The 12,574-nt window shown below is 46.1% G+C and overlaps 1 protein-coding gene across 1 annotated transcript; it reads left to right on the top strand.

Annotated features, from left to right (window-relative positions):
• Positions 1 to 692: 692 nt before the first annotated feature.
• Positions 693 to 12,458, top strand: PROZ (protein Z, vitamin K dependent plasma glycoprotein). Its single transcript, XM_076360628.1, is given in 9 exon segments — positions 693 to 764; positions 766 to 859; positions 2,514 to 2,677; positions 4,888 to 4,912; positions 7,884 to 7,997; positions 9,452 to 9,583; positions 10,842 to 10,927; positions 11,007 to 11,130; positions 11,694 to 12,458. Coding segments are annotated over 9 exon segments (1,323 nt in total). The 3' UTR covers positions 12,206 to 12,458.
• The last annotated feature ends 116 nt before the right edge of the window (positions 12,459 to 12,574 follow it).

The raw sequence follows: 12,574 nt of genomic DNA, 5'->3' as shown, positions 1-12,574 counted from the left end.
CCTGCTCTTCCCGGGAGCCTGCCTATGCTGGGAGCCAAAAAACTCCCTGCAGCATCATTGCCATTGCACGCCAATGGGTTTATCCTTCCTCTCCTCCTGGGGCAGGCAGGAGGGCCGCCCCGGCTGCTGGGTGCACGGCACAGGTAAGTACTCCCATCTGCTCTGTACTTACACCTCCTCTCACAGACTCTGTGTGTCTGTGTGGGTCTGTGCCCGGGATCCTGAAGTCAGGAAGAGTTTCCCGTGCTCTCCTTCATGGCTGGGCAGCACAAACCTAACAGTCAAAAAGAAAAATGCCATATCCATTCAGATACATCCCTACAGGGGAAATCCCACGCTTGGTTGCTCCAAAAGCTGATGGGATTTGACCAGTGCAGCTAAGCCTTGGCAAATGTTTTGTGGGGACGGTGTATGAAAGAGCCACGACATAAAATTGATCCCTGTAGTCATCATCCAGCTTGTGCTTTGATATGGTGCAAAGAAATGTTCATATTGTTCATCTCTCCCCGTTTTGTGTTACAGTAAGTGAAGGCTGGGGGGGGTGGGAGGAATACCCAAATCTTGGAGCAGCTCTAAGCAGAGCTGGCAAACTGGCTCCACCTTCAGCCAGTGCACCGCTAAGCAGCTTTTTTTGAAGTTTTTCATGTGTTGACATTGAGGCCAGGCTTTGCCCTTAGAGGTTTTGTTTTCTCATGAGCAGCTGGACTTTAAACTTCAACATCTCTCATGTAGCCATTTCCCCCAAGAGCTGCAGGAATGCAGGCAGGCAGCCATTGGGCTCAGAGGGTAACAATGGCAAGGTGCTCTTGGACAATATTGTTTCTTCTCTCTGCCCTTTTCCTTCAGACAGAGCAGACAGGTATGGCCTTTGTTTTGTTGCAGCTTTAATTCTGATTTGTGCTACTGCTCTTCTAAACACACTAGTAATTTTGTACCTTGTATCATGTTTACTTTGTAGCACAGAGTGACACAACTGAAAACCGTCCATTATTTTCCTTACATTTCTTCTGGTTTGTTTTTTTTTTTCCATATAGCTAAGTGAAAACTGCAGTAGGTTACTAAAACAATGTAATTTTGAATTACCATCATTTACACCAGGGTGATATTTTGTCTTTTCTTATCATTCTTAAAAGAGTGCCCCAGATATTAAAGAGAATTTTGTTTTATATGTCTAGATGCTACTGAAATAAAAATAAGTCTTATGAAAGAGGCTGAGATGCATGCTTATTATAGCTTGAAGGAATTTATGTTTCTGTATTAATCCCCCATGCTTTGTCAATATTAAAGAGGAGCTGGGCAAGGAAGAAAAAGATGATGACGGCTTAAGAAGGTCAAAACACCCCTGGCAGCAGCAGCAGTGCACTGCCAGTTATGCTGGATGCATCGGAACCACTGCACAGCAGAAATGTGCACTGGGGTGTCAGATAACACCTTAAAATGTAAAACACAGTCATGAAGCTTTCTCTTTTTTCTTTTTTAATATCACATGCAAGCCTGTTGCTTATTGGATATCGTTCAAAAGCATAAGCATTTGTATGCAGTTTCAGAATAATTTTGTTATTGCTGTCACTTGTTCCAATTCTAATATAATTGATTATTTCAACCTTTGTGCCCAGCAGTGTTGGGCCCCCAAACACTCTATAAAATACAAAAAAAAACCCAGTCCCTGCCCCAACAGGTTTACCTTCCAAGCACAGGAGAACTGACAAACGCATGCTGACACACACAGCCACATACTGCTAAATGTCAAAGGCAACAGGCTCCAGCATGGCACCAGCCGTCTGCCTGGCAGGCAATTTTTGTTGCGGGCATCGTTACAAAGAGGAGTTTTAAGATCTGATAACTCTCATGTCTTTGATCTCTCCTCCTCTTTACTCAAATCAAAAAGATCATGGTGTCTTCCACATAAAGGATGGTACATGATACAGCCCTTCTAACTTTGAGCATTGCTGAGGGGTAGCTTTTATTTATTCTTCTTAAGAGAGATTTGATTGAGAACTCAGCCATGTCACGGTTTTGCTTCTCAGCAAAAAAATCCCCGTGAACTAAGACTGAAGGGCATCAGTTTGGATCCATCGTCATAAATTAATACAAATGATTTTCACTTCTACTGATGAGTCTGAAAGCCCCATGCAGTCTTACAAAATAGCCTCTGCCTTTATGATAAAACTTTTCTCCTTTCCCTGGCTGTGCCACAGCAACACTGCTCTGTGCATCTGGTGCAGGAAAAAAATGCGTCAGGAAGAGCTTCAAATTCCCTCTGCTTGGGAGCAGGTCAGGCTCTCCCTAGAAGAAAAAGGTCATGACTCCTCAGCTGAGTTTGGGCTAAGGAAGTAGGGCTCCTTCAGTATGTATATTTAATGTGGTTGAAACCCTGAATCAGCCCAAAGATTTCTCTTCATGATTAAAATTGGCTGCTTAATAAGATCTTTAAAAAAAATGGAAAAAAATGGTGAAAATATATAAGGAAATGAATCTAAGTATTGACGTTAGTATTTTGTCATACGTTTCAGTGTTTATATCAGCTGAGGATGCAAACAAAGTTATCAAGAGACAGAGGCGTGCCAGTTCCCTACTTTTGGAGGAGGTCCTCCAAGGCAGCTTGGAAAGGGAATGCCTTGAAGAGAGGTGTACACATGAAGAAGCAAGAGAAGTATTTGAAAATGATGAAATGCTTGTAAGTATTTTTTTTACCTGTGTGCATATTAAAAATTACTGCCTTGGTCCTTTACTATCAAATTCAACCCCGCAGCCTGCTTCATTTGTTTGGGTTTCTCTCCGTGTGAAATCTTTGCGCTTTGTACCTCAGCAGGTAGAAAGCAGGTGTCTTCAGTGGTCAAAATGGAAATGCAGAGGTCAGCTCTGATGCTTTTAAAGTCCCCTCCTGAAAATGATGTGTCCCGCACCTTATGTTGTGAAAGTATATGTCAGCTGTCCCATCCTGACCACACACAGAGAAATACAGCTTCAGCATCCCTCGGGGACCAGGAGGGGCAAGGGGGTGTCGGGATGGAGGGAAGCAACACACCGGCAAGTAGCGGGACCTATAGAAAGAGGCCGCAAGTCCCCTCGTACAAGAGGCCCTCCTGACACATACAGCCGGATGCTGTGCTCTTCAACAGGAATCTGGCCGGAGATGGTGTTTGCAGGGAAAGCAGAGGAAACAGCCATCGGGCTTTCCCTTTTTTGGGGAAAGTTGACGGGGGGGAGGTACAGGGAGTGGGGAGAGGTGTCCCCTCGGGGAAAGCAGCGGCAGAGCCGGCTGCAGTACCCAGGGAAAAGCGGGGCACATGAAGGTGGTGACCAGTGTTAGTGACCTGCAGCTCCACTCTCTGCTGTCCCCTCTGCCTCCAGCAGCACCTGCTGGGGGACAAGCAGGACGGGATGGGACGGGACGGGGTCACTTCCCAGGCCGCTGCACACAAGAGAGACAATGGCCAGCCAGTTTTTCCAGGAAGCCATATTGCTAAAGGATTCAGCTGTTTCTCTCTTGCCTGCAAAGTGTTTCTTTTCCTTTATAGCTTTTTAAGAAACAATAAAATGAACAGGATGCAAACCTCCTCCCACCTCATTCAAATTTTGCTGGCAGGGCAGAATTTGCAGTCGTGCAACTGTGTAAATGTTAAACCATAGTATATATTCTCTCATATAAGGACATCATATACAGGTGTCGTCTATCTGGACCTCTGTAAGGCCTTTGACACAGTCCCCCACAACATCCTTCTCTCTAAACTGGAGAGGCGTGGATTTGATGGGTGGACTGTCTGGTGGGTGAGGAATTGGCTTGATGGTCGCATCCAGAGGGTAGTGGTCAACGGCTCAATGTCTAGGTGGAGACTGGTGACGAGTGGTGTCCCGCAGGGGTCCGTATTGGGGTTGGGTACTGTTTAATATCTTCATCAATGACACAAACAGTGGGATCGAGTGCACCCTCAGCAAGTTTGCAGATGACACCAAGCTGAGTGGTGCGGTCGACACGCCAGAGGGACGGGATGCCATCCAGAGGGACCTGGACAAGCTCGAGAAGTGGGCCCGTGTGAACCTCATGCAAGGTCCTGCACCTGGGTCGGGGCAACCCCCGGTATCAATACAGGCTGGGGGATGAAGGGATTGAGAGCAGCCCTGCCGAGAAGGACTTGGGGGTACTGGTGGGTGAAAAGCTGGACATGAGCCAGTAATGTGCGCTCGCAGCCCAGAAGGCCAATCGTATCCTGGGCTGCATCAAAAGAAGCATGGCCAGCAGGTCGAGGGAGGGGATTCTGCCCCTCTCCTCTGCTCTGCTGAGACCCCACCTGGAGGACTGCGTCCAGCTCTGGAGCCCTCAGCATAAGAAAGACACGGACCTGTTGGAGCGGGTCCAGAAGAGGGCCATGAAAATGATCAGGGGGATGGAACACCTCTCCTATGCAGAAAGGCTGAGAGAGTTGGGGTTGTTCAGCCTGGAGAAGAGAAGGCTTCGGGGAGACCTTATTGCAGCCTATCAGTACTTAAAGGGGGATTATAAAAAAGATGGCGGCAAACTTTTTAGCAAGGCCTGTTGCGACAGGACAAGGGGGAATGGCTTTAAACTAAAGGGGGGTAGATTTCGACGAGATATAAGGAAGAAATTTTTTACGCTGAGGGTGGTGAAGCACTGGCAGAGGTTGCCCAGAGAGGTGGTGGATGCCCCGTCCCTGGAAACATTCAAGGTCAGGCTGGACGGGGCTCTGAGCAACCTGATCTAGTTGAAGATGTCCCTGCCCACGGCAGGGGGGGTTGGATTAGATGACCTTTAGAGGTCCCTTCCAACCCAAACTATTCTATGATTCTATGATTCTATGAAAATATTTATGGAAGATGATATTATTTGAGAATCAAAATCTAATTCCCCCCCTTTTTTTTTTTCAGAAAATGTTTTGGGATGCCTACTATGGTAAGCTGGCCTCTTGGTTTCTCTCCTTCATAGCAGTGTCACACTATGAACATTATGATTCAGTCCAGTGCTGGTTTTCTGAGAGTTTTTAGCAGTTTATTCTACAAGGAACACCCGGTCACTATTTGCCATGTCTGTAGTACAGCAGGAGGAAAAGTCTTGATGTGAAAGGATTAAAAAAGTCATAAATAGGAAAAAAAATTTAAGACTGCAAAGTGAATAAAAGTTGAAGGTGAGTAGATGTTCTCATAGTAAATAAGTTATTCCTTTTCCTGAACTTAAAGCTGAACTGAAACCACCTGGGACCTGAGAAAATCTGCTTAGTTGATACAATAGAGCCGCACAGCTTTACCAGCAAAACCTCCCAAATACAAACCTAGCACTTAAACCTGAGTGAGATAGATAGGTGTTAAAAGCTACTGGGCTGTCTGCAAACTCTGAAAGCTGGCACTACATCATCCCTTGGCAGCTGTCAAGGCAAGAAATGAATCTCTAAAAGCTGAGGGGCTGATGTAACTAGATGCCTCCTGAACAAGGAGCCTGGGGCACCAGCTTATGGTGACTATGCCTTATTCCCTCTCTCCTTTCTGCATGCCTCATCCTAAGATTTTTCTCTTGTTTTTTACTTAGCTTTTATTCATTTCTAATCTTGGGTTTAGACAGTGGATAAGGAGGTGGCAAAACCAGCAGTTAGTATTAATTTTCTGCAGAAGCCACTAAAACACTGAGTCCAGGGAACAGTTACACGGAAGAATCCCATCAGTGTTATAAATGTTATGAAGAATGATGCTAAATATCTGGCCTTTCAGTACTTCTGTGAGGGTGGGATTAACTTCTCCTAATTTCAGTCATTGGATGTTTGTAACAAACATGTCATGCAGGCTTTCTCTCCAGTTTATGAAGAGAGAAGGGCAACTGGTTGAGAATGGTCTGTCCAAACAAGCTTAGCCACAATCAGGATGCATTACTGGCTTCAGCCTCAGGGGTGGCTTCCTTGCTGTAATTAAAAGCCATTATGTCCTTTCTTCTTCCTACAGAACAGCAGTGTGTGTTTCCTTCTTTGTGGTATCTTTTCTAACGTTTTGAAGAGTGTTGCCGTGCATCTCCATGGCTTCTTTCCTCCTCACTAAACAAAGCCATTTTTTCATCCTGTTTTCCAAAAATCTCATTTTCTAGACCTCTGGTATCCGTGCTGCTTTCCTTCCGTAGTCCAGCGTACAGTGGGTAAATCTGCATTGTGAATAAAAGAGGGCTGGGGAGAAAGGCTGAGCACCCACCTAACTGCTGGCTCACCCTTTGGCTCTGTTTTGTACTGCTCCACCTTGGTCTCTTCAAGTCAAAGCTGACATAGCAGCATCTTGCTGTAGCGTGGATGTACACTGGCAGGGCACTTGGCCTGAGGTCACACTTGTCCCTGACCCTGTTTTATTAACAGTATAAACTTAGCTATTGATAACCTCTCTTTAAACATCATTTTCCAAACAGTTTTGTGCATGCCTTACAGTAGTCTCTGTTTTCCTGACTCACTTAACACCGTCTGAGACATTTCTATTCTATGATGTTCACAGATTCCCCACTAGGTCCCTTAACCTATAATACAATTAGATTTAATTGGTTTGGATTATTTGATCTTGAAAAATGCATGTTAGTTGTTACTTACCACCTTCTTGCTGGATGCTTACAAACCGTTTAATCATTCCAGTAACTTTCCAGTAACAGAAATCATGCTGATTTCTCTAGAACTCCTTCGAATCTCCTCTTTCCTCCTTTAATGAAGCTAGGCGCTAGGTTTACTTTTTTCCCAGTCTTACAGAACCTCACCTGACCCCAGACATTTTCTGAGACTTCCTTACAGAGGCTTGAAACCATCTAACTTGCTTCAGGCTGTAGGTGCAGCCCTTCCTTAGCCCCAGCTACCCACCGCTGCTGCTGCTGCTGGAGGTCCTCACTCCTCAACTCCACCTGCTCAGCTGTGCTGATGAGACCCCCCCCCAACCCACCCAAAAACCCTCCCAGGAGACCTAAATTGTGCTGAGGTATGCTGGTGGCATCTGACTGCAGGTGGGCTGAAGGTGGTAACTGCTTTAAGCCATTATTTTAGTGCCGCTGAAGCTAAGAGAAACACGTGCCCATAGCCTGAGCAGATGGTGGTTGGGTTTTTTTCACAGTACCAGGCAGAGTTTTCACCTTTCCGTCCCTGATATTAATTATGGCAGCCCGCTGACTGAAGTTAACCTCTCTAATGAAGTTTTAAATTTTAGAAAGGTTGGAGAGCATGTCCCGGGTTAGGCTTTTCTGGCTTGCTCCCCGATTGCTCATGTCTACAATAAGCAGTTCTTTGGAGAACGTTTCCAAACTGGTTTGGAGTGTTTCCAGTGGGCAGCTTAAAGGGAAACTGGCAGCTCTGCCTGGTGCTTCACCTATAGTGAGGCATCCTCTGGTTTCAACATTCGGTTTGTTGGAAAGACTAAGCTTGCTAGTGTCCAAGCTGCTGTATAATAATTGTACAGATGTGTAAAAGCCAGATTTCCTCCTAGTTTGATGCTGCTCGCTGTGTAATTTTGATGCCAGTTTTTTTTATCCATATATGCATATAATCATTTTTTTATCCATACCATATACCTATCAATCTAACACGGGAGACCTAAAACGCCAGCCTCATATTACATTTGTAATGAGCACATGAGCTGTAAGTCAGCGCTTTTCCCTGAAGCAGAGCACCCGTCCTCCAGAAGCAGGCTCTGCCTCTGGGCACCTCCCGGCCTCCCTGCCAGCGGCTGCGGGAGCACCTCTGGAAGCAGAGACCTGGGCTAAAATTACTCCTGAGGAGCAGTTCGGTGAGACGTAGCCCATTTCCTTCCAAACTGCTTTTCGCAATGCTTCTCCGAGCGACTTGCGTGCCGGCTAGGGGGTTGCGTAATTCGGGTCAGCGGTGGTGGTGACTCCTTCCTCTCTTGTGGCATTTCTGCAGGTGGCAGGAGGTGCTCATCGAGCCCCTGCCAGCACAACGGCGTGTGCGAGGACAGCATTCGTGGCTACACCTGCACCTGTGCCGAGGGCTACGAGGGAGCGAACTGTGCTTTTGGTAAGGCATCGCCCCCTTCTTCTGAGAATCCCTATCTCCTCCTGTCGTAGGGGGTCCCCGGGAAACCCTACACAGCTCTCCCATTACAGCCAGTTATCAGTTTTTAGGTTAAAACACACAGTTCTTGGCAGAGCAGGGGTGATTTGTGCTGCCTGTCTACCGAAACGTTGTGACATGCCGAGGTTACGCAGGCTGCCTCTTCCCCCTGAGCCTCCCTTCTCTGGGGATGCAGCAAAAGGGCTGAAGCAAGTCCCCCTCACGGCTGGCCCCTAAAGGCAGCCCTGCCCACTGCCACCCACGCTCCCCGGCTGCTTGTCCTGCCGTGGTCCCAAGCAGCATGTGGCCTGAAGAACCGGGGCTGCGGTGCCACAGTGGCTTCCAAGCCACCCCAGCGCCTCCGAGGCCACACGCACCCACAAGACAGTCCCCCAGCACAGAGGGACTCCAGAAAACAGACCGTTTTCAGTGGAAGTGTAAAAGGCGTAAAGCAAAACGGATGCTTTCTGGCACGTAGAACACCCTGGGCCGGATCCTACATTTTTACATCTGCCAGGTTCTACTTTCCAGCCCTTACATCAGTATTTCTGCTGGCTCAGAGGTCCCCTGGGCCGGGAGACACCCCGGCTGCCGCAAGGCAGGGTCACTTTCTGTGTAAGGGGTGTGACTGGGCAGAGACAGACCAGCTTGTTGGGGAGCACAGAAGGTGACACGGCTCAGACCAGCACTGGGAACTGGATCTGCTCAGCATGAGCCTTAGAAAGTGACTTTACGTGGGGTTTTTTGCTACTTCTCTATCTGTGAGGTACATCCACCATGAAATGGCTGTTCCTCCTGTTGCTTTGTGCTGAAGCTTAAGTGTTTGCTCAGCTACAGAAAGTTGACTGGGAATGTTTCAAAGGTGATTAATACTCCCTTTCTTTTTGCTTATCTTTGGCAGCTGTTAATTTCAATTTTCTTAGCACAAGCATGAGAAATAGGAGCTATGCATTTGTTTTTGCTGAAAAGCAGAAAGCTTTAGCCTTTTTCTTCCTTAAGCAGTACCTGCCTTCTTAACACGTGCAACAATCGCCCCCAGCGCAGACACTTAGTGTTTCATTTAAAAGAGCAGAAAGAAAACCCATGGCACCCTTCCATGGATTCACATGGAAGGCCTAGTTTGGCCCTTGGCTACTGACGCTCCCCAAAACTCAGAGGTGCAGACAGTCTGGCGCAGGGAAGTGCTGGGTGAGCAGAGTTTGCAGCAAGTCTGTGGAAGCTGCAGAGACTCAGCTGTCTCCAACTTCTGCTTAACAAGGAGAAAAACAATGTGGTGGGAAATACTACCAAGCCGGAGTCCCTACCCACCTCCACATAAAGCGAGTAAACATAAAATGCTTAGTAAAGAGGACTCAAGCTATGCAAGAGAACTCCAGCTGAACTGTTCCCAATGCCTTTCCTCCACTTGCTCTGTTTAGCTAAAAATGAATGTCGCCACCAAGCAAAAGAAGGATGTCACCACTTCTGCTACCCGGGAAGTAATTCCTACCGTTGCTCCTGTGCTGATGGCTATGAGCTCGGGAAGGACAAAAAACAGTGCATCGCGTTAGGTAGGTGTGAGCATGGAAGTACAGGGGGCACATGCTCAGTGCTGGGGTGGGCAGGCCACCATCTGATACCCAGATGCGATCAGCCTGCTTGGAGACTCAAGTGATGAGAATATTACTGACCTTCCAAACTGGGCAGAAAAAAAGAGGAATCTAGGGACCACCACCCAAGATGACAGAGCAGTGGTAAAAGAAGCAATATTTGATTTGAACGTTTAAACATGGGTCTGCAGAGAGGACTTGCATCATCCTACATATCACTCACTGGGCCAGGTTTTCCACTCCTATGCTCGGTAAAGAGTAACTCCACTGAAGGCCTGTCTGTTGGGGAATGAGGTTCAATTGACTCCGATCAGGCACCTGATGGTCTGATAAATGAAGGGCAACATTTGCTGCCATGTTAATTAGTTTGAAGCAATAGCCCTCTTCATTTTTTCCATCTCACACTACGTACCTCATTCAATCTCATCCCCTTATAACCTAGGTCTACTAAAAACACAGTAGTATACTTAGGCCCTTGTCTGTATTAGCAAGTAGGGCAGCCAAATAGGAGTTGAGCTGTACGGCCACACTTCTGGTGATGAAGGTTTGATGTCCACACTCAATGCACGTTTCAGGTGGGTTTTACTTCAGACTAGCTCTAGTTTGGTCCTGTGGACTAAGCACCCATTAGCTATGAGAGCACATTACGTGTGCTCCTGGAGGGTGTCTTCTGGTTTAGCTTCACCTGAACAGAATCCAGTTTGTGTGACCCAAGACCATGCCATGAGGTGAACAGAGTGTGATAAATGCAGATAACTGGGGGATCCACTTGAAAAGCATACTTGCTGTCTGAACCAGAATACAAAGGCATGCGCATCTCTAGAGTGACGGCTTTAACAAGGAAACCCAGGATTACCTTGTCCTGATCGGGCTAGAGCTGTCAGGTATTTGGCACAATTCAGATAGAGGATACAAAAATGAGGAAGCAAGCTGTGGTAATGGTTGGCTGGAGAGGAAGCCTCACTTCATTAGTTACAGACACAATGAAATCTGGGCACCACAAGCCTAAGGCAATGACCCAAAATGTTCGGTGCCATCGCTGATCTATTAGACTACAGATGCCAAATGAATTATTCCAATTCTCACCAGCTGAGATTGTCCTTTTCCTTGGTGCAAAAAACAATCCCCGAAGTCAAGACAAGCAATAAGGTATTTGCAGGTATTAGCTGTCTTGAAATGATACAGCATGAGGTTTTGATTTTTTTAATTAATTTGCTAGATCAATGTGCATGTGGGAGACTTCAAGACGGTGATAATCTGATAAGTGAAACCAGGAAGAAACGTGACGAGCGATTTCCTTGGCAGGTATTTCTAGCAATCCATGAAACCTATCACTCAACCTCACATGGACAGTGCTATCTATCATCTTTTTGCACGTTCTTAGGTCCTGCTGCTAAACTCAGAAAGGAAGGGCTTCTGTGGAGGAGTGCTGCTAAAAAGTAATTTTGTATTGACTACAGCAGAGTGCGCCCTTCTGCACAGCCATTTTGAAATCAGCGTTGGTGCCGGTAGGTGATCAAACACGTTTTCTCTTGTTGTAGCACATTTTAGTATTGACAAGCTAATTTTAAAAAAGCTTACTAAAATAAAAATACTATTCCTGCTGCATAAAAATATTGTTAAAGGAAACAAATCTGCTGTCATCTCATCTAAGCATCTCAGTTAAGTATCTCGAGCTAGAACTACAGCTGTCCCACGCCCCTCTACAAGGCAAGCAGAGACAACTACCTCTCAAACGCAATTCACAACTCAGCACCTAGGGATAAGCTAAACCAGGTGGATTTGGAGGTGGCTTCTCCCCCCCACCATGGAAAAAATTCTTTCATGCCAAAATTTACTTCTCTTGTTGGGAAGAATTTGTCCTTCCCTCTGAAATTATGCATGCTTCTACACAGTATTAAAAAGCTGTCAAGATATCATTCGTAGTTTACCCGTTTCAAGAAAGAGCGCCTTTAGTTTCTCTACTGCACGTATTCCTCAGCATGACTAGGCAGCTGTTGTCAGCCTGCATGCAGTTTTCAGGTCTCTGATAAATTATTCCTAAGAGCAGTGAAATGTCATTGCTTCACAGGGCACAATGGAACAAGTGGAACTGAGAAGATAATGCAAGTTAATGAGAAACACATACACATCAGGTATGATGAAGACACTGGTGAGAACAACATTGCATTACTACAACTCCAAGAGCACGTTGAGTGCAACAACCACCAGCTTCCTGTATGCATCCCTGAAAGAGACTTTGCAGAACACATTTTAATTCCAAAATTGGCTGGTACAGTCAGTGGCTGGAGAATGGAAGGTGATGAACTTCAAGGTGATGAGTTGCAGGTTTCATACCTTCCTGTTGAGGACTGCAAACAAATACTCAACATAAGCCTCACAAACAGGCAGTTTTGTGGACACCTCCAGAAGGCCGTAGACAAACAACTGGCTGGAGGAAGCTTTTTAGCTACCGAGTATAAGGGCACTTGGTTTCTGACTGGTATCCTGGGATCTTGGCCACTAGAAGACACTGACTGGGAAACATTTCTATTCACTAACACCGCGAGGTATATGATATGGTTTAAACAAAAAATGAAATAAGACGCAAACACAACCAACCCTCCAGCACCAAATCCCTACCAATCACTGCAAGGAAACATTTGGATGCAGCCAGTACACCTATTTGACTCTCTATCACGATCTGCAGCAATTGAAGTTGCAACAATGATACGTGTATAACTCCAATTCATACAGAAAAGCTTGTTTGTCTTTCCTTCTCCTGCTGACACACAGTACTGTGAAAGTCATGATGCGGTAAACTTAGTTATTTTACTAAAAACTGAGTAAACTTTAAGTTTCCTAGAACTGTTCATCCTAAAACTCAAAAAGTGTTGATGGTTTTCTAGGATTTTAAATGTCGCTAGAAGGAAATGAGCCTTTTTAGTTCTTGTTACCCTGAGGTTTGATTCA

The sequence above is a fragment of the Aptenodytes patagonicus genome, chromosome 1 (genome assembly GCF_965638725.1).
Source record: "Aptenodytes patagonicus chromosome 1, bAptPat1.pri.cur, whole genome shotgun sequence".
Lineage (NCBI taxonomy): Eukaryota > Metazoa > Chordata > Aves > Sphenisciformes > Spheniscidae > Aptenodytes > Aptenodytes patagonicus.
This window is presented reverse-complemented; position numbering and strand designations above follow the sequence as displayed.